Source organism: Anabas testudineus, chromosome 10 (genome assembly GCF_900324465.2).
Source record: "Anabas testudineus chromosome 10, fAnaTes1.2, whole genome shotgun sequence".
Classification (NCBI taxonomy): Eukaryota; Metazoa; Chordata; class Actinopteri; order Anabantiformes; family Anabantidae; genus Anabas; species Anabas testudineus.
In genome coordinates this window covers 15,356,592-15,381,680 of record NC_046619.1, presented here as the reverse complement: position 1 = coordinate 15,381,680, position 25,089 = coordinate 15,356,592, and the positions used below count along the sequence as shown (strand labels likewise).

General features: G+C 38.7%; 3 protein-coding genes across 3 annotated transcripts; 2 read left to right on the top strand and 1 right to left on the bottom strand.

Moving 5' to 3' along the window:
- The first annotated feature begins 83 nt into the window (after positions 1–83).
- On the top strand, positions 84–3,399 carry trmt12 (tRNA methyltransferase 12 homolog). The gene is made up of 7 exons (XM_026357111.1): positions 84–249; positions 397–565; positions 663–861; positions 960–1,110; positions 1,246–1,355; positions 1,684–1,841; positions 3,004–3,399. The coding sequence occupies exons 1-7, from the start codon at positions 197–199 to the stop codon at positions 3,379–3,381; spliced, it is 1,218 nt and encodes a 405-aa protein (XP_026212896.1). The 5' UTR covers positions 84–196; the 3' UTR covers positions 3,382–3,399.
- A 1,830-nt stretch (positions 3,400–5,229) lies between these two features.
- On the top strand, positions 5,230–15,159 carry sytl4 (synaptotagmin-like 4). Its single transcript, XM_026357756.1, has 17 exons — positions 5,230–5,367; positions 7,068–7,259; positions 7,806–8,021; positions 8,167–8,276; positions 8,445–8,556; positions 8,653–8,817; positions 9,101–9,215; positions 9,303–9,393; positions 9,470–9,564; positions 10,156–10,248; positions 10,746–10,924; positions 11,302–11,404; positions 11,867–12,028; positions 13,186–13,291; positions 13,393–13,501; positions 13,593–13,801; positions 14,428–15,159. Exons 2-17 carry the CDS (start codon positions 7,141–7,143, stop codon positions 14,568–14,570), a joined length of 2,127 nt encoding a protein of 708 aa, XP_026213541.1. The 5' UTR covers positions 5,230–5,367; positions 7,068–7,140; the 3' UTR covers positions 14,571–15,159.
- Positions 14,646–23,298, bottom strand: srpx2 (sushi-repeat containing protein X-linked 2). Its single transcript, XM_026357757.1, has 10 exons — positions 23,027–23,298; positions 19,980–20,057; positions 19,513–19,704; positions 18,988–19,164; positions 18,223–18,346; positions 18,017–18,138; positions 17,752–17,931; positions 17,507–17,640; positions 17,265–17,386; positions 14,646–15,767 (listed from the first exon to the last, which is right to left on the bottom strand). Exons 1-10 carry the CDS (start codon positions 23,070–23,072, stop codon positions 15,587–15,589), a joined length of 1,356 nt encoding a protein of 451 aa, XP_026213542.1. The 5' UTR covers positions 23,073–23,298; the 3' UTR covers positions 14,646–15,586.
- Positions 23,299–25,089: the final 1,791 nt, after the last annotated feature.

Below are 25,089 nucleotides of genomic sequence, written 5' to 3'. Positions count from 1 at the left end.
GTTTTTCAGAGTGTTTACAATAAAGTTTTATGTTTTGAAATGTCCGTCCTACAAATCAACCCGTGTGGAAACAAGACGTGTCACTGTGGACCCAACAGTTACTGTTAGACGTGGTTTTTGTTGTGGACTAAATTGAAGTGTTAAACCAATCGTACTGTAAAGCAGCTATAAAAACGGTCCAATAACTAGTCTGTAAATGGACGGTGTGCCTTGCCTACGTGTAGCACAGTGTCATGCGCAGCAGTTCAGGTAATTATGTCGTGAGTTACTGTCCGCTGAAGCTAGTTAGCATTAGCGTAGGGAGCTAAGAGCAAAGTGCACAAAAAGGTTGTTTGATGCCCGATTTTAAACGTGTTTTCTGTACTAATTTTCACCTGTAAACATCTTGTCTTCCAGAAAATGTTTACAGGCAAAAGGAGCTTTGGATCTGAGTTTGTGTCTACTTAAAGACTCTGATGGTACAGTCCTTCTGCCCATTTTACCAACCTGTCCATCAGAGCTTGATCTGCAGTCTCTCACAGCTGTGGTGCCTTCAGACTGGACTTGTGAACTAGTCTGGAGCCAGGTAATTGAAGATGAATTATACTTAAGTATCGTTAGCAACATACAGTACTAAACAACAGCTGTAATGCATTTTGTTTCTTGTCCCATTTCCATTACAGGCTCCTCTGCAGTCAAAGAAGGAGAGAGGAAGGATAAGAGGGAATAAACTCGAGATAATCCTCCAGGAGCTGTTGGAGTCCCAAGGCGAAAGATGGACAGAGGAGTTGAGGGCAAACCTGCCTCGCAGCTTCCAGAGGCATGAAGACCTAGTCCTGCTAGGAGACAATTGTTTCTCCCACCCACTGTGGAAAAAAATGGGTACTGTCCTCAATCTTTGCTTCATTTTTTTTTTTTATTGCTGCAGGTAAAGAAAAGCTCCTTAGAAAATTCAAATTGTTCTTTCACTTTGCTTTTAGATCAGCAGCTATGGAACGCAGTAGCCAAGGGACTCGGAGCAAAGCGCCTGGCAAAAATGAGTCGTATATCCAGGGATGGATTTAGATCCCCTGTTGTGACAATGCTGTTAGGAGAGCACAGCTGGGTCAAACATGTGGACAACGGTATTAAGTAAGTCTTCCTAATAATGAATAGTCTCTTTTACTGTCACTACTGCTGCTTTGCTTACTGAATAGGATACATGATTAATCCCTCTAATGTGACTAAACCATGTCTGAAAGAGTTTATTTTTTATTTTAAATTCAGGTATGAGTTCGATGTTACTAAATGCATGTTCTCAGCTGGAAACATAACAGAGAAGCTCCGTGTGGCTGGATTTGACTGCAGAGGAGAGACTGTGGTGGATTTATATGCAGGTGACAAAACTTTTTCAAGGTGTCAAAGCATGTAACATAGAGGATGATTTAGAAATCTATTTAAATGTACCACAACACGGGCACCGAAACACCTGTGTTATATTGTACATCACAACACAGTGGCCCTGTGATAAATATTATATTGAAGAATGAGATTCGCTCACGTAGTGTACACAGAGAACGTTTCAAGGGATATTGAATTTTGACTTTAGTTTCAGTGTAAGTGTAAACAGTACAGACAACTGGTTCATTGTGTTGCTCTTACAGTATTTCAATCCTTTTCTGTTGTAATAATTAGGTTTTATTTTGTAATTGTATTATCTGTCAGGTATTGGATACTTCACTCTCCCATATTTGATCCATGCGGGGGCCAGTCATGTTCACGCTTGTGAGTGGAACCCTGATGCTGTTGAAGCTTTACAGAGAAACCTCGAGGCAAACAGGGTGTCAGATCGCTGCACAATTCATCAAGGAGACAACCGACAAGTAATGTTTTTTATATGCACTCTACACATCCTATACTGTGTATTGTTTACACAACAAGTGTAAATGTTTCCCAGTTAGAGGGATGAAAGTGTTACAGAGAGATTTATGCCATCTGGTGGTTGTGTTGGCACCAAACAAGAATTTCATCCCCCACAAAAAAATACTAATAAATCTAGAGAATATAATTTGAATCACAGTCAACAAAGGATAATGAGCTGTAATTCCACCTGTGACAAAGGAAATAGAAAAGTTTAGTTTTAACTGCAGCGGCACAAAATCACAACAGACTTTATATTACATAAAATTTTGTCTTTCAGTGGAAATATGTTATGTGTCTATAGTAATACAATATGTTTATACACAGTTTTTTTTTATTAAGATTTATAACAAATGCTGTTTATTTTAAAATGGTATTAAAGTGAAGTTGAAAAATGAGAAAGCATGACCACACTTACATCAAGGAGAAAAAAAAAAACTTTGTACTTTAAACATTCCAACAGAAAGTGAGACTGTGTGTAGAATTTCATTTTAAAGTATTATTTGAATTTTTTCAGTGGAAACATTTACTGTTTTGCAAATATAAACCATCATTAAATACAACATGTTCTGACTATCTGAACATAAATTTCAGAGCTGTACAAGAGCTACATTTCAACAAAATCAATTGAATTACAACTGATCAACATTTTTATGGTCATAATTAAGTCTGTGATACAAACAGACTTGATTAAAAAAAAAATCTCAGGTTATTTCTGCAAGATCAAAAGAACATTACATCTTTCAAATGTTTGCAGTGTTATCAGGGTCCAACAGAAAGTTGGGTGAGACAGACGTGGTCTAAACATCTTCCAGGTCCAATCCAGTCCTGTTTTTATTGTTTTCCCCTTGTTTTAATTTCTTCTTTTGAATTCCAATATAATTGGATGCACATTTCTAGCATCACAGTGGTAGTAAAAATGTGTTTTGTAAAAATTTCCATTGACTGCAGAACATTTTCTGTAGTATATTAGTGTCTAAGCAGTCTTCATTTAAACTGATCACGTTTTCATAATGTAATATTTCATAACTGCAATTGTAGCTTTCAGTGAGATTTTAGAAAACTAATCATAGTATTAAAGAGCTTATGTGTTTTGTTTTGGGGTTTTTTTTCCCCTTTCTTCAGCTCAAGCTGTCTGACATGGCAGACCGGGTGAACCTGGGTCTCATACCGAGCTCTGAGGACGGCTGGCCTGTTGCCTGTCGCATGCTGAAGAGGAAAGCTGGTGGCATTTTACACATTCACCAGAACGTTACTTCACCGTTACCGAGCATTGCAGCCATTCCAGCAATCAATGATGCCACGCAGAGGGTTTCTGGGAAGAAAGCTGACCGAGAGGCGTGGCAGGCCTGGGCAGATGACACAGCAAAACACATCGCTTCTCTCTTAAGGGACATTACTGGAGCACAGTGGAAAACAAACGTACAGCACCTAGAGCATGTTAAATCATACGCACCTCGTGTTCACCATGTAGTACTGGACTTGGAGTGCAGGCCATCATGAATTAAAGAGATGAAGACAGATAATGTTCAGTTTCTGTAGTTATTAAGTGCGTAAGTTGGTGAAATCAGCTGCTGCAGTGTTTCTATAGACCTATTTATCCAGGGCTGGTTCTCTGACCATAAATTTTGTTTTGTTTTTTTAGAAACACCCTCCGTCATACTCGTGCAAGTTTAATCACACCTGGAAAGACTCCAAATGTACCGCAACCACAGTCTTATCTGTTAGCCACTGGGATTAGGTGCTTAGCTTAAAGTAACATCGTTGTTATGTTTTACTTACTTTTATTTACAGGAACACCCAAAAGTATTTCAATCTAACATTCTGACCTTTGAAAGTATAAGATCCATATTCACAACTAGTCAAACGTTTCAACAGACATAGAGCCTTGACCATATTTTTGAAGCAAAGCGGATTTTATAAACTCAAACTAATTTGATTGTAAATCACTATTTTAGCTGGAAACAGCAGTTTTTTTTTTATTTGCATAAATGTACAGAGGTCTATCATTGGCAAACATTAGTACCGTCTTCCAATAGCACTTTATCTTTGCTAATACAAGTTTAATAATTTAATAGGACACCTTATGAATAGAAACATTTTTGCTATGATTGTAACACTGCATGTATCCTTGAAACATGCTTGGTGGTCAGTGAACCTTGATTACCATGAAAAGCATTAACTGAATATAGAAATGATATGAATCATATGATATGGCCTTCATGGTCCTCGGGTCTGAACCCAGTTCAACAAACATGGGATATTTTGGGGCCAAATAAGGGAATATCTTCTAGACGAACGGTGTTCATCCTTCCAGTATTAATCTCTTCCAAGGAGCACTAGAGCAATTCTAAGAGCTTGTGAAGGACCAGCAGGTTTCTTGTTTATCTGCTAGCTGAAAGCATAAAATGTGTCTTAGTAACAGCTCATGCATTTCATCCTAGTGAAGTCTCCTCTACCCATTCTCAGTGACATGCACAATTAATAAGAACTGAAAATTGCAATGTACTAACTACATAGTTTAGTCTTCAATAATCAACAAAGACACTCATAAGTTTTGAATTCTAGTGTGAAGGTGGGGAAGTGTGATTAAATCATTTCTGGGAGGAAGGTGTATTATGTTTTACAATAAAATGGAATTACAATGGCCTTATACCTTATAGTCTATTTCTATTTTCTATTTCTGCTGTGCCTTTAAAGATATTTATAGGCCTAGTGATCATTTGCTTATTTGCTCATTTTTTGTTTGTTTTGGGGTTTTTTTCTTTTTGTTTTTGTAAGTTATCACTTTGCATACACCCTGACATCAAATAGTGCCATAGTGTGTAACAGGAAACTACACAGTCACACCATGTAAAGAACCTAGTGGAAGAACTACTGTAATCCTTTAATCATACAGATACTAGAACAAAGGAAAAATAAAGTTTTACACTATGAATTGTAATAAACCTAAACCTAAATTAAATGAAAGTAAATGTTGAAATTTTGCAGTTTGTACTTCATATTTGTTTAAGTATAAAGTAAATTGGAAATAACTTGAGTAAAGTACTGTAGTTTTACTTAGAATAGAAACCAAGCTGATGATATGTGAAGTGTGTCTTCATTCCCAATAGATTGTTTTCTGTATTTTTTTAATACATAACTGCACTTTCACTGTCTTTTTGTGTAAAATCTCTGCACTTCCCCCTTTTGTTTTGTTCCACGTTTTCAGTTTTTTTTTTTTTTATAATATTATGTTTAAAACAAAGTGATGAGGGGAAGTGGGAACAGAACTTCTAATTTTCCACATCAAGCTCTCGTCTGGTAAATAGAGCAAAGGAAACGCACCTGTCGTGGAAAATGTGGAGACGCGCTCCTGCTGCAAACTTCCCTCATCTTCCGGGACTCGGGACGAGCTGCGGCGCACAGAGTCGACAGTTTGGAGACGGGAAGGAGAGCGGCACGGTTATGGAGACGGCTGATACTGGGGGCGAGTAAACGTGTGTACAGGTAAACAGCAGTTTAATTCATGTGAAGACGCTGTTAGCTCGACTTGCTAACTACTTTTTAGCCACTTCTCCGTTTGGAGACGGGAACAGCTTCTCGCCGATCGAGCGTGTAGCGGAGCGCAGCCGACTTCTAACAGGTGTGCGCTGTTTTCTTTAATTAGATGAAGAAGCTGTATTTAAACGAGTCAACAACAACACACACACACACACACACACACACATAAATAAATCCTCAAATCGTTTGCATGTTTAGTGGATGAAAAGCTAAAGATGCCATCAGCTGATTGGGGATTAGCGTTAGCATTAATTTGATTTTCAGTAACGTAACGTAACGCTAGCTGTTAGCATCTGTTTAGCTAATTATCAAAATAAGACTTTTAACACTGTAAACACGATAACAAGCGTCCTGTCACACTTTATTAGACATATGCCGTCCTGCAGCCTTGTTTCAAATTGATAATTCACGTTTTTAAACCCTGTGGAGTCGCTGAGCATGTTTTATTAACTTAATGCTAATTTGCTAAAGTCTGTTATTATAATAATAGTGTTTCACAGATGCTAAACCTGCTCTATAGTGAGTAGCATTGGAAATCAGCAACAACCCAGAGGATTTATGTCATTTGCATTTTACAAAACACAATGTTAGTGTAGTAAAAAACTGTTTGCAAAGAGTTGTTTCATTTAGTACACTATGACTTTCCCATCTGGTACAAATGCACAGACCATTTCCTTGAAGAGAAGTTGTCTTGCAGGTATTATTGAACTCCTGCAGTGTTAGTTGGCCCCAGGCATTCAAACAATGAGGAAAAAAGTCTCCGGTTATGCATGCAGCTTAGAATTGCAGCTTTCCCATCAATTAACTGCTTAACATGCACATTTTCCCCTCACTGAAACCTCTTTTGAGGCTATTTAAATAACACCTGGGGCTCAAAGTTTCATTACAGATGACAAGCTTTATGTTAGGCTTAAGTAAATGGCTAAGTGAGAGAGCTCCACCCGGCTCTCTGTGTCCTTAGAGGGTGGGAACCTCATGTGATGGCCAAGTTCATGTTGTTTTTGCCAGTCCCACTAAAACAACCTTTCACCCTGGTGGAGGCTCACTGTGGGATTTCAAATCCCATGGAAGTCTTGGTTTCTTTTAGTTATTTATCGGTTTTGGAAAGCTATCCGATCCTGTCCTGTCATAAAATGGAAAACATGACTAATGGTCAGTCTCAGTTTGCTTTTTCTAGATTCCCATGGAAAATAATATTTGACTGATGGATTTTTTTTTGAAGTTTTATCTATTTTTAAATACAAGGACAAGACCTGCAACACTTGTTTTCCAAAAGATATAAGTTTCTGTACATATCTGCAATGAGATTTTGATAAATCTAATGTCGTGGTACTGAATGCCTTTTGTTTGCCTGCCATCTTAATGACCCACCTCCAGCAGGGAAGATTTATACAGTAGGATTCTTGCATACCAGCAGCTGAAGCTTCACTGCATGGAGGCTAACAGGAAGAGAGAAAGGTCACTCGGTTGTCTACCAGTCATTTGATTAAGACCGCACGGCTTTCTCCACTTGTCTGTGTCTTCATCACTGCAGGACATCAAGTCACCAAGTTCCTCTTTTTACTGCAGCGCTCTGCTTAGGTTGTGCTGCTCACTTCTATACGTTTTATTTTTGTTAAATCTCTTCAAATCTGTGTCGTCTTCAGCGGATCTTTTCGATGCAGCAGTGATTGGATTCAACCCGTTAACCCTCACTAAGGGCTTTTAGTTGAATACACAATGCCACAGGGTACTGACATGATTAATGTGGGCTTCTTGTCCGACTCTGAACGAGAGCTGATCCTGGAGGTGTTGCGGCGGGATGAGGCGCTGAGGCAGGCTGAGGAGCAGCGTGTGCGGTGAGAAGAGAGCACTTCCTCTTAATTGCACCTATCAATCATAAACATAATAAAATAAGTAAGCTAATGCAATATTGTATGTTATATTGTTAGAATTAAACTGCAATACATTGGATGTAATTAGCTTAATGTACACGTTAGGATTTGTGAATACTAATAAATGTCAAATATATGTTTGAGGTGGTTTAGAAATATCAATCACATTGCTGAGATCACTTTTAACTATGAAATATCCCACTCAGACCCAATGTCTTGTATGATTTGCTTTCTTGTTAGCGGTCGAGTTGGGTATATAACCTCAGTGCTTCTTAAACACTACCCAAGATGCTTTAGACTAGTGTTTTGAGAAGTGTGTCATGATTTCCTGGAGGAAAATAGAAGTATTGCCCTTGATTCAGGCATACACTATTATTAAGTACAAGATCCGATGTATTATGTACATTTTGGTTGTTTCTACTCTCAGTGACTGACCACTGTTTGCTTCACTCACTGTATGTGTAAAACACAAAACCTGTACGTGTATTTTATGTCATGTTTTCATCACAGGAAGCTGAAGACAGAGTTGTTGGATGTAAAGAGGAAAGGAGCCAAACGTAGCAGTGGAAACTATAGTCAGCATAGTTGTGGCCGATGCCTGGAGCCTCTGAGTCGGCTGAGTCTTTTCTCCACTCAGTGTAAGGTGTGCAACCACCATGTGTGCCGCAAATGCCAAACAGTCCTCCCCAATGGATCCTGGCTGTGCAGCGTGTGTGTGAAAGAGTTGTAAGAGCTGTTTTGTTCATTCTCTTCCGTGACTTGCTAAAATACTGTAATAATTATACAGAGGGTGTTTCTGTTATTTAGCATTTATCTGCTGAATAGGTATAAATGTTCCACAGTTTAGGTCTCTATTTATATTGGATTCCAGGGATTTAAAGAAAAGGACAGGTGACTGGTTCTTCGATCAAAGGGTCAACCGTTTCTCCACCACGCCTGGACACGACCTGGTGAAGGTCTCTCTGAAAAAGAAGCTGCCATGTGAGTAACAGGAAGAGGAAGTGGGTATCAACTGTTCACCTAGGAATGTAAACAACAGCCAGCCTGGGCCAAAAGGAAATGGTGTCTCAGTTTAACAGTGGAAGAAAATAATGGTTTAAAACTGCAGTAGCATGATCCATTGATGAGATTTAACTCTTGTTCCTCCAGTGAAGAAGCGTGAGACAACAGGGGAAGTGCTGTTAAGAAGTACTGAAATAAATCCAGATGCTCCTACTCCTGTGCCCCGGCCCAGGCAGAAAAATCAGACCTCTGACAAACGGTTTGTCAGTTGTTACATTAGTTTTGTCAGTTTTAGACATGTCCTTGTTCACACATTAACAATATCACAACGTTTTGTCACCTTTTTTTCTGTCAGTGAGTCGAGTGAGAATTCAGGATCAGTTGCTTCAAGGGAATCGTTTGAGTCAAAGCAGGAAGTTGGGTCAAAGCCACGCAGTGATACAGACTCTGTAGGAAATGCCAGTATCAGTAGCAGTAGAACTGAGAATGACACTGACCAAGTGATCCCTGATCAACCAAGGTAAACTTACCTTTGTTTATTTTAAAATGGAAAACACTACCCACAAACCCAAATTTCTAATTCATGCCGACTTGGATATAAATCTGTTTCTAGCAAGAATGACGACCTTTCCTGTCTTCTTTATTTGTGATTTTAGATTTTGAAGTGTAGCTTGAATATGATATTAAAAAGTGCAAAGGTGCCAAAATGCCAGTGGGTCACAAATTAAAAGAGAAAATGTTTTTTTGGAAAGTAAAAGCTTGCATATTTTAACTGTATTAATTGTAATTTATTCATTGACCAGGAGGAAAAACGTTTCAGGTCGGTCCAGCCCGGCAGGATCTAGTGCTTCCAGTCTGACCAACCCAGTCAAAGGAGAAACTGTCAGCGTTGATGGCCACAATTCTGAAACTAATACTGTAAGATGCTTTCAAGTGGACAGAGACTCAAATTATTTTTATCCTTCTGTCTTCTGGGACTGTATCTGTCTCTTTCTTCTACCAAAGGTGTCGGATGTAAAAGAGGTCAGTCCGAGCCCAGAGTTGGAAGTTGACAGACTTTTCAAGAAGAGCATCAAGCGAGCCATAAAGCCTTCAGGTTAGCGTGCCTATGTTACTGCACATTTTCCTCCAAAATCATATGAAAGAATTGCTGATCTGTATATTCATTACAGGGCATGTATCGACACTGGACCTGCGTGATGGATGTGACAAATCTGAGGCCTCAATGGGCAACAGGAGCTATTCTGTACCTGGCTTAGATGTAAAGGTGAAGTAATGGCAGAAAAGTCACAACTTCAACTGTTTGGTCATGAATTAGTTTAAGGTATACTTCAGGTTAAGGTTTCTAGCAGAGAAAAACTTGACAGTCAGGAAGCATATTATTTAAATTAAATATGTTGTAGAGTTTAATTCTGGTCTACAGGGGCTGTCTTCAAGGGGAATGAGTGGGGCTGCATGGTGAATTATCTGCTGTGTGGTTTGTTGAGCAGCACTGCCAAATGGATTAAGCTAGAAAGAAGCCTGTGCTCTGATTTTAGGAACTGACAGTTAAAGCTGGTATTTACAGTTAATATATTTTAGATATGTCCCACCGTAACTACATTCTAACTTTATTAGATTAGTCACTGTTTGCCTATTTGTGGTTACAGAAGTCAACAACTTCAGTGGCCTCAGATTTGTTGTGTAGATTGTTGTAGATTTGTCCCTTTAACTTTAACTTCTCTGCATTAAATTAGATCATAGTATGTATTTATACCGAAGAGATGCATTTCTGTTAACCCATTTTATGTAATGGGGACACAAATCCCATGCTGTGTTCATATGACCAGCCCTCTCAATATTTACTTTGGTGTCACAGGAAGATGAAGAGGAGGATGAAGATATTGACAGCTTGGTTAGCTTTCATAAAAGGAAGATGGCTTCGAGCTCCTCCAGCCTGCATAGCTCAAAGGTAAAGTATTGACTTTTCTCACAGCTTGTATTAGTCCTCTAAGACTCTTTATAGAGCACCTCATTATGTCTCTCAGAACGAAACCAATGCTAGATAATCTGAACGAGCATCTGTAACCTCAGGATATCCTCCAGCAAGTTAAGAAGAGTGCAGCTGATGCACGTAGTCAACCAAACTGTTTCTGTAGTTACTAAAGCCTCAGGAAGGCAAATCTGAGGCCATCATGATTTTCATGCTCTTGCTTTGGACTTGGATATTGACAGAAACATCCTGAGCTCTGCTAATTTCTGTATTTGTCCCTCATTCAATTTCTGTGAACTGTCTAGTGTTCATTTTGAGTCAATGTTTTAAAACAGTGATCTGCAACACTGAGCCTTCAGAGCATGTCTGTCCAAATATTATCTAAATGTCAATATCCGGTATTATTGAAACTCGGAACAAACACAGGAATTGTTCATGATTATTTATTCTTGTTAGATGTATGTGTGTTTCTGCAGAGTGGACTTGGCAGCATGATGAGTATTTACAGTGAAGCAGGAGACTTTGATAGTGTGGATGTGAGCGGAGAAGTCATCTACTCTGCAAGCTACGATGAACACACCCAGAGCCTCCAGGTCTTCATCAAGGAGTGTCGTGGGCTGGCCTACGGTGACGCCTCACGACAGCTTACCAATCCGTAAATATTTTAAAAACTTTTTCCAAGCTTATGGAAGTTGTCATGTGAATCCCTCATAGGCAAAACGCAACATTTGTAGCACAGTCTGGTCCACATATTAAGCAATGTTGTTAACTGAGGCTCTAAAATAGACACATTCTTCTACTGCACACACCCCTCGATTATCTTAACACGGTTTTGATCCATGTAGATAACATGTTGCTGTGTTTACAAAGTTTCGATAAACAGGCCTCAGAGGTGATTTCTTAAGTTTCACAGGAAATTGAATGTTAACCTTTTTTTTCACAACATTTAGTCAGACAATACAGAATTAGATCAGTGGCCATGTCTGGCTACAGAAACACTGTTTGACATACTTTTCTGTTTTTATGTTTCAGTTATGTCAAATGTTATCTGCTGCCTGACAAATCCCGTCAGAGCAAAAGGAAGACCAGCATCAAGAGAAACACCATCAACCCTGTCTATAATGAAACATTAAAGGTGGTGGTTTATAACTGGCATCTCTTTTACTGCAGTACTGTTGACCTTATCCCGTTGACTTAATGACACATCCTGATTAGTGACCTTGTGCCTTGCCTGCTACAAATAATGACCACACCTACAGAGACCTTAGGATTGATATTGACAGAGCAGATTAGAATAGCTGTTGTCAAATATTGACCTTGGTCCTGGCTCCCAATGTACATTCTGCTTAAATATAGAGGCAAACAATACAGAAATACGGAAATCAAATGGACATATCCATGTGTAACAAAGTATTTCTCAACAATTAGCTATTTAAAGGTTTGGATTTTGTATACAACATAACGTATATAAAATCTACTTTACTTACCTATGTTTTTTATCTAACACTCCCTCAGCACCACAGCATTACCATTATGCAGGACTCTTCATCACTGTATCACTGTCTTTAATCCAACCTGTGTTCTCATCTTCCACCAGTACTCTATCACCCGCTCACACCTGTTCACCCGCTCCATGTTGATATCAGTCTGGCATCATGGTCGCCTCAGCCGCAACGCATTCTTAGGAGAGGTGGAGATCGCTCTGGACTGCCAAGACCTTGACTCCCCAACAGAGGAGTGTGCTGTTCTCATGTCAAAGGTGAAACTAGAGTTATCTTTGTTTTCCTTGATGAACTCAAAGGCGCCATGTCAAGTTTCTGAATATTTAAACCTTGTATTGTTTATACTCATGCTTACTAGCTGTGCCAGTGGATTGCTGCCAACTGTAGAATAGTGGAATAGTGTGACTGTTAGCAGGGTTGTGTACTTTGTGATCTAAATGTTCATCCTTGTGCCTGTGTGAGACCAACCATCTTTGGCAAACAGATCCACAGTAATAATAGAGAACAAAAACTGCACGACATATTTAAGTAGGGCAAATTAGTTGTACTTGTTTGTTCTTGGGTTTGTCTTTTTTTCCCCACTCATTATACACAAAGAGTAGGCTAAATGATTTGAACTCCTCACGGAAAATGACTTACAGTGTCCTGTGGAGTTTTCTAGTAAACAAACAAAGCTTCTGTTTACATTCTTTCTTATGCTCTGTTTATTCTTCAGTGCAACAGGTGTTGAATACAGAAACTTGTTTTGTTAATAACTATTTTAACTTCATAGCAATCTTCTTCCCCACCTTTGTTAGTGTACTGCTGCATTTTGTAATGCATCACCATCACCTGGAGATACACAGATAAGACTGAAATCATTAGCAGGAGTGCATCATTGTGGTGGTGTATGAGATAAAGCAAATAAACCCGCACATAAAATATTGCTCTAAATATTTAATATGCAGTATTAGTATATTGTTCTGGCAATTAGACAAACTTCATCAGAAGTTGCTCTGAAAATGGTCTGATCATTGCCTGCAGATTGGCTAAAAACTAAAAGGCAGGATGGATCGCCCTTTAGCTGAAACTGACAGAGAGCTGTCATGATGTCATGATTCTTTTTTTAGAGTATTTCAAACTCTCTCAGAAAAGTTAAAGCTGATGCAAGTAAGTTGGAAATATCCTGCACACTTCTTTGTGACTCTAGTAACCTTATGTAAGAATATATTTTTAAATGTGTGTTGTTAATTGGTATGTTTTATACTCAAATACTGATCTTTGTATCAGTCCCAGCCATCCAGTACTGATCAGATGTATCAGGCCTGTATTTAAGGAGCTGACCTGTTCTTATTGGAACATTCCTAGTTAGGAGGAGTAACATCCTTATTGTATTTTGATTTGTCCTAAATAAAGTGTGTTTTCTTTTAAATAGTCAGCCACTGCTGTGCCAGCTTCAAGTTTTTCTCAGTACAAAGGAGAGCTGGTGATCTCCTTGAAATATGTCACACCTCAAAAGCCAACACCTGAGAAAATCAAAGGTAAAAGTAGGATAAGAAAACTGCATTTCGTTATGGCTCTTTAATACACATAACTCACTTTGGGTTCGGGTGTGTAAGTGTTTCTCTTATTTCTTCTTTAGGCAAAAAGGCAGTGACGGAGGAAGGAGGAGAACTGCATGTGCTTATTAAAGAGGCAAAGAATTTGATGGCAATGAAAACAGGAGGAACATCAGATAGTTTTGTAAAAGGGTTAGTGATTATCTGTTTTTTTTTCTTAAAAAACACACTCACTGTGTTTTATGGGAGCATTTAAATTAACTCTGAGTTGGTGGTTCTGCAGGTACTTGTTCCCAATGACTGCAAAAACCACCAAGAGGAAGACTCCAGTGGTAAAGAAGAACCTGAACCCCCAATATAACCACACATTTGTGTACAAAGATCTGGTTCTGGAGCAGCTGAAGGAGATGTGCCTGGAGCTGACTGTGTGGGACAGAGAGGCCATGTTGAGCAATGAATTCCTGGGAGGAGTCCGCCTCAGCTCTGGCAAAGGTAAAACACTAAATTCAGTAAATCCAGATGGCTCTTTTATACATGCAGTATACAGTAGTTCTGTGTAAATTCTCAGCTGTTTATACTCTAAAGCCATAGTTGTAATCTGTGACAGCTGGTTAGGGCTGTTGCTCTGTTGGGTTCCTAACACGCATCATCCTGTGCAAAAATGTGTTGAAAACATAATATATGAGGCTTCAGCAGTCTGCGTTACCCAGATCAGGTGGATGTGTGTTTCACTGTTCATAGAAGCACTGGACAATTGTTTTAAAACAGACTTAAAAAAAGATTTTTGACTCATCCTTTAAATGCAATGTAGTGTTCAGATCATGTTTTGGGCTCTGAGAATGGAGCAGCCATTTTAATTTTATGCTGCACTCCTACCCCTCTACATGTAACGCTGGAGTAAAGGTGATATATAGCTTTTCATTTTCTATACTAGTTTTATTGTCAAAGCATAATTGCATTTGTCAGAGACTTACTAAATTTTATTTTGCTGTTGAATCACATCTGAGGCTTCCATGTCTTTTTCCCTAGCATAAAGTTTGAGTAAAAGGAATTTTACACTATTATCAAAAACAGACACCACAAATTCAGCATTCACTGTGTAAACTTCACCCCCGTAGGCACTGTTAAGAAAGGAAAGGAGGAAGTGGAAATGGATTCAGCAGGAGAGGAGGTCAGTCTGTGGGAGAAGATGATGCAGTACCCTGACTCGTGGGCAGAGGGCACTCTTCCACTGCGCTCCACTATGGGGAAGGGCAAATGAGGACAGCAGCAGAGGCCTGGACTTTAAAACAAAAGACACTCAACACAGTGAGAATCTGTGGAGCCAGAGACAAACTTGAAATTGTGGACTAATTTTATTTTGCAAGTTAATCAGACCAGAAGTTTGTCTGCTCAAGTGAGCAAACTCACAGCTGATTGGCAAGAAAACATAAAGTTCATTTGGCCTGTTGAACACATCTGCCTCTGGTGTTACTGGTGTAAAATAAGCCAAGGCATCACAACACAATATTAAATGTGTTTCAAAATGTATATATTATTACGATAAAAATTATTGCACAGCACTTAGCACAGAAACAGTGTCATAATGTGTACAGAATTGCACTCTGGCTATTAAACAAAATATTTGGTGTACCGTCCAACAAATCGTGCTTGGTTTTAATCTACACCACTGTATTTCACTCAATACTATCTTGTAAAAATATATATTTATATGAGTTGAAAAAAAGCCTTATTTTAAATTTCCCTATTTGCAGATATAAATGTAGATTTTAACGTCTCATCCAAGTGTCACGTTTACATCGTTGCCAAAAATATACTGTTCACCCAATAAAAACGATCAAAACCTAAAACATGTCCGATTGTCTCAACTCTGTATTACACTGAGTAAATACCATCTGGTTTCTTAAATTATCTGTCCGACCATGTTCCTCAGTAGTTGTTGTAGAAATGGTTGTTTATCATTTTTGGAGCTGCAGTTCTCATACAGCGTTTTTTGGATAATTTGTATTTAGTGTTCCCGTATATTTGTGTACTGATGTGTTTCTGTATCAGTGCCAGCCTCAGTGCCTCTCTGATGATGATTTCATGTAAAAGAAACAGTGCTAGCACTTCAGTGTTGTGTAAGTGATCACATTTAAACGCGAGGAACTGCCTTCTTGTCCTTTCCCTCCTGCTTTCCCTTTATACCTGCTTCCTGGTTGTTTTTCCTTCCTCGTCTTGCGTTAGTGAGAAATACAGATGGGTATATCACCGTGGCAACCATAGAGCTTTATTAAATTAGTCGCAGAAATCTCTGTGGAGCTCCATCCTCTCTCGTTCCTCTTCATCCAGCAGTGAGCTGTCGATGTAGGAGAACAAATCCTCTGATGCCATTGGGGTAATGAAGCGCTCTCTGTCCACTCCGAGCTTGTCCAACAGCACCATGCTGAAGTAGAATCTGGAGATTCTGAATACCTGTCTGCAAAGAAACATGAAACAGAAATCTGATCATTAAAAGGACAGTCTGCTGTCTCACACCTTAATGTCACAAATATAATAAAAATTTAAAAAATAACCAATGTGGATTAGGCTGTTCATAGTGATGAAGCCACAAATTATGCAAGTCTGCAGCTTCATGTTTACTGAATTTATACTTTCACTCTACTTAATTTCAGAGGGAGATGTACTTTTTAGAGAAGAAGAAGAAACACCTTTATTTGTCACAGATGAAATTTGTCCTCTGCATTTAACCCATCCCCCTGGGGGGAGCAGTGGGCAGCTACATACAGCGCCCTGGGAGCTAGCGTGGAGTGTCTTGCTCAAGGACACACCTGGTGTCTGTGACAGGGTTTGAACCCCGAACCTTCTGTATCCCAGGCCAATGATCTACTCATTGAGCCTCCAGGCCACAATTTACTCAACTAAATCATCACATATATTGAAAAATGTGTGTAAGTGATTTTGGTGCATGGTATTTTGGTACATTTTGATTCTTTGATAATGCTACTTTTACTTTTAAGTAAATTCTCTGTACTTCTCCCACCACTGCTCAGCAACTAGTTGATAGACAAAGTGGAGGCATGACGTAACGTTATGCACTGTAAACCCCCAAATTTAAAAGATACTAAAACACTTATATAGCTAAAGAAAACTAAGCCAAGGAAGTCTAATGGCAATTCACCACAACCTGCAACCTTATCTATACAACGTCATCTGATTCATTGTAAGTATTAGAATATTGATGAGTGCAGCTTTAAACTGAAGGTCACAGATTTACATGAATTACTTTGTAAGGCTGTATCCTTTTGATAATATGCCCTAAAGAACATTTCTTTTCAGCTTTTCAGATATATACATTTCCCAGTCTACTGTTATTTCTGCCAGATTTCCCAGAGTGCTTTGTACTCGACTCCTGGAATGTGCTTCATGTTGCCTTCAGCTGTGGGATTTGTGTGTCAGTGTGGAGACTGAAGGGTAGTAAGAGATTTTCCAGCCAGGAAAAAGTGAGCAGCTTCCCCCTTACTCAAATTGCACAGTTGGTGGAAAAATCTATATCCTTGTCTCATCTAAGACGCAGTAATGTCTACATGATGGTGTCCATATCTGGTGCAATGCAGTGGACAGTTGAATTTCTTTCACATTGAAAACGATGTCAGATGTTTAATGACGATTAAACGATTAATGTTCTGTTAGTTAAATCAAAATCCCTGCGATCCTGGAATCTATCCTGTTACCATTTGAAACCCTGTTAATCTTTTGAGATTTTTTCTTTTTAAAGTCAACCTAACAGAGGCTGCCTTTTTCTTAAGAGGCTCCTGACATTTAAATAGAGTGACGAGAAACAACTCCTCTACTATTAATAAGAATGTGAGTGATATAAAGCTTTCTGAGAATGGAATTCTTCAGTTAAATGAACTATTTTCTTCAGAGCGCACCATAAAACGGCTGAATAAGTGATGAAGTATCTCACTATTACCTCAAACCCTCGATCACCTCAGAGTGAAGCAGACTTTCTTTAATGCGTCCTGTCTCACGAGGCGGGGAGCCCAGGAGCTCGATTAGAGTGACATGTCGCAGGTCTAATCCACAGTCTGCTTTCTGGAGTAAACAAGGAAAACACAGTTTGAGGTTCTAGTTGGTTATGAAGCTTCCTTGGACACTTCTGTTATTACGAGAGATTGATGTAAAGTCACCAGCCAACAAAAGATTTTTTCTAACTTGTATCATGATGTTCTGCAGTTGGTAGTCTGAGTCAGATATGTTGGGTGCGGACATGATCAGCAGCCTCCTCTTTTCATAGAACTGATCCAGCAGAGCAGCGGCTGTCTTCACATCCGATTTAATCTCCATTGCTACAAATAGACAGTCACAATTTTATATATGTGAAAATAATCCATTGTCCACATTAGATTCACCATTTGTAAATTAAAAAAATAACATATACACCTACACAAAATACTTACGAACGCACTGAGGAGCACTTCCGTCCCAGTCACGGCTGAACTGGCAGACACGGCTGGATATCCCCCTAAGTTCATATCCTCCATCACATTGATATTCGCATGTTGCACCGTAGTTATTCCCATCAGAGGAGCAGGTGAGGTAGCCATGCAGAGGTGGAGATAGTTCTGGACACCTTCTCACTGGAAATAGGATGAATGGAAATAAGAATAAGAATGATTTCTTCAACTAAAAGTCAACTAGACAACAGATGACTCGGCAGCTCACCCTCAACACGTATAATAAACTTGCAGGCCGCTCTGTTCCTGGCTTGGTCATACACTTTGTATCGAATGATATTTGCTCCCTCTTTGAAGTCGGTGCCTGGCTCCTGGCCTACTAATATTACACTGCAGAGAGACAAATGAAGGCCAAATCTTTAATTCCATTTTAAAATGAACAGGAGAAGAAAGCAAAGAAAAGAAGTGACATACTCAAGAGATTTATCAGCAGTATCTGTGGCAGAGGGGCGGTCCCAGGTCACGACGGCAGTGACTTTTCCAGGCTCAGCGAACTTGAGTCTGGATGGAGGACATTTGATCTTTGGAGGATCAGTATCTGAAATAAACAGATGAAAACAACATTGGAGACAGTAGAGGAGGTAAACCAGTGTAAATGGCAACATCTGTTCTGAACAATCTGACAGCAGTTGGAAGAGAACAGTTCTGGATCCAGTCCAAAGAATCCAAACTGAGGAGAAGGAGATACTGTATGCTTGTTTTTATCAGAGTGGACACACTGGGAGCTGGATTTGTGTTGGAATGAGGGAAAACTGGACAGAAACACAGACTGAACAAATTTACATCCATGTTATGGCAATAAATTAAACTGTGCTCCACTTCAACTTCCACTCTAATTTTATTGTCCTAGTGGGGAAATTTATTTCAAAAAACAGAACACAGAACAAATGCTAAAACCTCCACTCACATACTCCATAAAAGAATCAAGTGCAACCACAAAATAATAAAACAAACAACAATACACTCCAGTCTAAAGCATTCACACTCATCACTGTAGAGTTCAACTATCTCTTGAACCATTTAAAATGCAGTTAGAAGTGTGACAACGCAAGAGGTCAAGTTATTTTTCACTCTGTTGGACTTTGCTTTCAGAATTCTGAAACTACTCACAGAGTTTGAACATCTGCTTAGCTTGACTTGGATCTGCATAGTATAGACAGTGCGTGAACCAACATGTACCTGAACAAACAGGTTGTGCTCCGCTCCACGACCCTCCATGCTGGCAAGTGCGTGAGTGTTCCCCCTCGATGCGATAGCCAGGCACACAGGTGAAGTCACACCTGGAGTCCACTATAAAGCCCTGAGAGCAGGTATAACTCCCGTGTGGGATGAGGGGCAGCACATGGCAGCGCATTTCTTAAGAAATATCACAAAAACATGTTCAGTGTAAGAGTCTAAACAGTCACAGAACCAATCTACACTTTATATTTAAATATAAAGCTAGAGATCTTCTATATTCTGGTTACAATCCACTGTTACTATCCACTGTTACTATCCGCAGTCTCAACATCAACCCAGTGTCGTGTCAGCAAGAGCAACATCATAGCTAGTTGATGTGTTTTCAGAAATGAAACTCTCTGTTATAGCGTAATAAATCAAAATTAGGACTTGGCTACAAAGGTAATGCTTGTTAGAAGGATCAGGTAAATGCACAATATTACAACATTCATCCTGTGCAAGCTTAAAATCTCAACTTCCACACACTCCTGCAGTAAGCAGTCCCAGACCACCGTCGGTTGGCAAGGCACTGAATCGAGCTCCTCCCCACCAGTCGGTATCCTCGATCGCAACTCATCTCACAGCGGGTGCCCAGCGTGCTCCTATAGGCCCCTCCACGAGGGGAGTGGCAGGTCACTTCCCCATTGGTCAGACCCGGAGAGTGGCACCAGTTAGGGTCTGTTTTTAAAGAGCAACCAAACACAAATCTGCATTAAGCACTAAAGGTGTTAAATAAGGTACTACACCACATCACATTTAAGGCGTTTAAGGTTTTGGAGTATCTTTCCAATGAATTACTTGACATCATCACACTGATGCAGAAATCTTAAGAACAGTCCCAATCTTTTACAACATCTATTACACCCAGAGGCAGGCTCAGACATATTTTCTCACAATATTATGTTTACTAACCATGTTCAAAATATGGAGTATTTAAAGTATAAAGTATGCACCTTTGTAGTCTAGTTGAGGAGTATATTCTTCTTCTGCAAAGTCGTTGTAGCTGTCATATACCGTGGTCCCAGAGGTAGCTGAAACAACAGAAAATCATCAGACATGGAAACAGCAAACAAACCTTTAACATTTTAATGTGACCAAGAAGTCAGATGTCAAACATGGTTCGCTGGTCAGTCAAACATTAAGTTTCATTAAGCTTCAGTATCAAGACTCTAGAGTGTTATATTTAGGCCATGCAGAGGCGGGCTGACATGCAAATCATTTTCCCCCACACAATCTCATTTCCATAACTTCCATGCAGGTTTCACAAGCTCAATAACATTCCAGTGCACAGACACCTGGATTAACAATCAGCGGCTCTAACAGAAACTGCTGAGGACAGTTGGGTCAGAACATGGAAATCCTGCAAAAGGCAGAACGATTATGTTTTTTTAGGGGGACACTAATAAAATAGATTTGTGCACAGAGACTTTACTATACTGTAGTGTTTCCTGGCCTTTGTTATATAATAGAAATTATACCACATAACAAATTAGACTGCATGTTTTCATTACTCACTTGGAGATGTTCCCTCTGACTCATGTCCTTCCATGTTATAAGCTGAATGACTCGTGTACTGGCCTGGATTCTGCACAATAATTCCTTTTCACTATTATTCTCTTTTCTCTGCAGTTGTGGTTCAGGCACTTTATGAAATTCCCAAAATGACTCCATGTTTATAACTTTCCAGTCTGTCAACCCCCACCCCCACCTCAAGTCAGTTCCTGTACTGCTTCCTTTGCTTCAGCTCAACCTTTTCTGTTTTCTGGCACAGTTGCTTTTAACCAAATTACGTTAACTTTAACACTTTTTTTGTTTACGATGATGCTTCCCATTCTTCTACCCTACACCAGACTGTTCCAGCAATGTGCGGATTAAACATATTGTCAGCGTTTTTCTCATAATGACCTGAATGTTCCACACTTTCCCAGACTAATGTTTCCCAAGTACCCCTTACAGAGAATTAGTCACAGAGGAAATAAACAAGCACAACTCATCAGTCTGATGGTCTGCACAGCTGGGCTAAAGTAGAGACAGACAACAGACGTTACTTTAGGTGCTAGAGAGTTGACATGTGCCATCATGTATGCAGCAATTACAAAAGCTTTTTTTTAATACATGTGGTTAAAGTCAGTGCAATAGTGGAAAGTTAATTAAAGTAGGTAGGTAGTGAAAATATGAGATACTTTTGACATTTTTACATTACACTTGACTTACAAAAGAAATGTTGAACATTTTGCTCCACATCATTCAACAAACAATAATCATAAATTGGTTGATTTATAAGCTGTCAGAAAACAGTCCCATTATAGTTTTCCACATCCTAAGCCAACGTTTTCTATTTACGTGTCTGACTGATAGTCCAGAAAAGAATCTAATCTATGGAAATGGGAAATATTTGGCATTTTTATTTATAAAAAAACAACCAATTAATCAGCTAATTGACTTAATATTGTAGTGTAACACAGTTAAAAAGCCATTTTCACCAAAGAGATTTCCCTTCTAAACGTCTGACATGACTTTATTTAAATAATAGTTAAGGCCGCACCAGTTCAACCGATCAAATTCTTAACAAAACCTATAATTTAAAAGTTAAAAAAAAAAAAAGGCTGAACTAGTATTTTATTTTCTCTCCTACGTCTTTTATGGTCTGAAAACCTCTCAGAGTTATCTGGGGCAACATATCTAGGTTGGGAACCACTGAACTAATTGTATATAAAGCAACAACATTGTAAAAATGTGATATATAGAATAATAATTATAATAATGCCACGTCAAGTAGCAGTTAAGGGCATATGTTGTCTGCAGAATTAGTACTGCTAACAATAACTTTAAGCTTTAACTTACAGTTACGAAGACTTGCTGTTACTTTTTATACTTAAGTCCTGAAAGGTGCAGAATACTAAGACACAGACACATGTTGAGCATCCACAGAGACATGCCTACTGCAGGCTGAGCGAGTCCATGCAGCAGCACTGAGTCACACCAGACGTAGGTGTGTAGTTTGGCGATGGCCTCTTTGAGGTTTTGTGTACTCTAATGACAAAGGTCCCTTCAATCACTCTGCATTATCATCTGAGCTCATGTGTGCTTCTGGGTGGATGTCAGGTCACGTTATTATCTTGCAGGATTAATGAAGGCTTTAGCACTCTGGGCCCACAGGGGGACTCCTCAGTAATTAACTGGCAGAGATTGGAGCTGAGCTGTAATTAAACTGCCTGGTCAGCAAGCAGAGAGAAGCACCTGAAGACGAAGGCAGCTCAACTGCGGCTTATTTTAAATTCATTTTCACTGGATTGTGGCCAGTTGCATGTTGGAATATGTTGTGGAGGAGCTGCATCCCAGCTCTTCATTCCTGAAGTGGGCTGAGGACCATCTGCATTCATCGGGTCGCCTCAAAACTTCAGCACATCTGCATCTAATACAGTTGTTATTTCTGCTGAGATCAAGGTTTTTCTCAAACACAAAGAAGGGATATGAATTTTTGAGTGACTTTGAATGTCTTTACCAATCTAATACACTATTTTAATAAGAAAAAAGTAAACTTAGTAAAGTCATTTGGAGTTCTTCATATTACTTCACAGCAAAAGAGGCAATTTTGTACGTTTATATATTTATATATATATATATATATAAAACAGCTGAACTGTATACAATAATATATTACACTGTTATGTTATAAACTAACCAACCAGTAAATCAGATTAGATTTTAAACAAAACATGATTATACAATCCTGAATCTTTAAACTTTTCACAGTTTCCTAAAATTTCACAAAACAAATACAAACATTGACTAATAGTGAAAAATCTATTAGTTAAAGTTTTATGTTAAACTCTGATAAACTTTAAAGTAGCAGCCATACAGGAAATCTGATACTTTAGGTACATCCTGCCTGCAAAACATATATACTTTTACTTCACTCACATTTTCAGTGAAATACTACAAACCTGGACGAGTAACTAAACACATACTTTCTTATTATTTAGACTCATAAACTCACCTGTGAAGAATAAAATGAACGCTGCAACAATGCGACTGAGGAGCATGTCAGAAACACAAAGATGACACTTCTGGGGAGCGAGAAAAAGTTTTTTTCCACAGGTTGGTTCAGATCACAGAGTCCAACAAAAAGCACACAGTGTAAATTAATAATCCAGGAAAGTGTACGACTGGTGAAGCGAAGGAGAAACTTAATTATTCCACTGAGGACAACAATCCCGCCCGTCGTACCGGAGACTCCGCAGATTTTGGTGAAGGATCCTTCTGGTTGATCATCATGGAGTTAACAAACCACTTGGTGGCACTAGCGGACTTTTCATTTTCTATGTTTCATCCCACTAAAACCCCACCCCTTCAAATAACACACTATATAACCTTCCTTCAAAATACAGGCTCCATTAAAGCTGATATTCAGAAAAATCTCTAATGTTCCCTTTTGACTAAAAGGGCGAACATGAGTCACTGGTGACTTATTTTGATTATATATATATTTTTTTTTACCCTCATTTAAAATGATCATATTACTAAACTATGGTCGACTATCCCTTACTTACTGTCTAAGCTATAGCCTATCACATTTAAAACCACATTAACAAAGTGACACAACAAGAGAAAATGCCTGATGCAATTAGAAAACAGACGTGTTCACTCACATCATAGTGAAAACTAAACACGATGCTGTTTTCAAAGTGACATGATTTGGTTAAATTGAGTCCCACAGGACGCGTATCAGATATAATGTCGTGATAAACTACCACATTAGAGCTTATTGTGAGGAGAAATTTGATTTGCGGGATAAGAAACTTGGTGTTGCTATTTAAATCAGTGCCATGTCACCATATTATGATAATGTTATTTACCTAGCTGATGTCATTTGGCTCTGACAACTGTGTCACATCAGCAACGAAACGAAAAGATGCATCTGAACATAAAGTCAGACAGCGTGAGACTGAAAGTAACGCTGCAGCTTTCAAAATAAAAGCACAGGGTTCACTGTGCTTATAGGTGATTTCCAACTCGCTGGAAATAATTAGCCAACATCCACTGTCTTTAGTGTATGCTGAACCCAATTTTCCACGAGGTAGAAAGTAGGAGACATACTATTATTATGATAAAAAAAATCAAAACAAAGGCTACTAGGTAAAAACATGATTTGGACTTTGGCTACCTACATAATTAAATTTACATGATCAGATTTATACTGAGTCAATCTGATAACATGGAAAGTCAAAATAGCTCAGGATTTAACTTAACTTTTACCTAATTTTAAATAAATGTTTTAGAGTCAAAGACTATTCAATATTTTAGAAAAGAGCAACGATTACATAAAAGTCAAAACAATCACTCATTTTTGCACCAGAACTAATAATGTTAATATCTTGTTAATAATTAATATCTTGACCACCTCACCACATTGAGGTTTTTAAATCTTTGTCTTTACCTTGTACTTATTTGCCTCTAATTAACAATAATGTGTGTGTTTTTATTTGATTTATAAATGTTTATAATGATTTCATAACTTGCCATATATTTGTTATTCATATCTTATATTTTTTAGATTTGTGGCACATGAACTCAGTTTAATGGGTTTAGTTTTAGCACTTTGTGACACGCTGGTGAAAGGCGCTTAATAAAATAAAAAGTCTTGTTATTACCTCAGATTTATGCAGTGACAGAAGAGAAAATACAGATAAAATAAACTGAATATAAGTACATTTTAACGATGATTTGATTTTAAATGCAGGACTTGAGTGATTAACCTAATCTGCTGATTATATTATTTGTTTGACCAGTGTAATTTCACCATAAATGTTGAATTGCATGATTCCTCACAGTATCTAGCTATAAGTAAAATGGCTACAGCTATGAAAAAATACAAAACATCCACTTTGCACCCAACTTATTTTGGATATTTATTTATCTGTTTAGTTAGTGAGTATTTTGTTTTCTAGCCCACATGGTCTGTTTATTATCATCTGCAGTGGGCCGGTTGTGTGTCAGGTTGGTGTTTTATTTTGAAATCCGTGCCTCAGGCTCCTTTCTCCACGTCGCTGCTGTTTATCC

Coding starts and splice junctions, on each gene's coding strand:
- trmt12 (XM_026357111.1), top strand. CDS start 197: ATGGACGGTGTGCCTTGCCTACGTGTAGCACAGTGTCATGCGCAGCAG. Junction 862..959: donor CCCACTGTGGAAAAAAATGG/GTACTGTCCTCA, acceptor CTTTGCTTTTAG/ATCAGCAGCTATGGAACGCA. Junction 1,111..1,245: donor CATGTGGACAACGGTATTAA/GTAAGTCTTCCT, acceptor TTTTAAATTCAG/GTATGAGTTCGATGTTACTA.
- sytl4 (XM_026357756.1), top strand. CDS start 7,141: ATGCCACAGGGTACTGACATGATTAATGTGGGCTTCTTGTCCGACTCT. Junction 9,565..10,155: donor TACCTGGCTTAGATGTAAAG/GTGAAGTAATGG, acceptor TTGGTGTCACAG/GAAGATGAAGAGGAGGATGA. Junction 13,292..13,392: donor AACACCTGAGAAAATCAAAG/GTAAAAGTAGGA, acceptor TTTCTTCTTTAG/GCAAAAAGGCAGTGACGGAG.
- srpx2 (XM_026357757.1), bottom strand. CDS start 23,072: ATGCTCCTCAGTCGCATTGTTGCAGCGTTCATTTTATTCTTCACAG. Junction 19,165..19,512: donor TGGGACTGCTTACTGCAGGA/GTGTGTGGAAGT, acceptor ATATTTCTTAAG/AAATGCGCTGCCATGTGCTG. Junction 17,641..17,751: donor AAGTGCTCCTCAGTGCGTTC/GTAAGTATTTTG, acceptor GTCTATTTGTAG/CAATGGAGATTAAATCGGAT.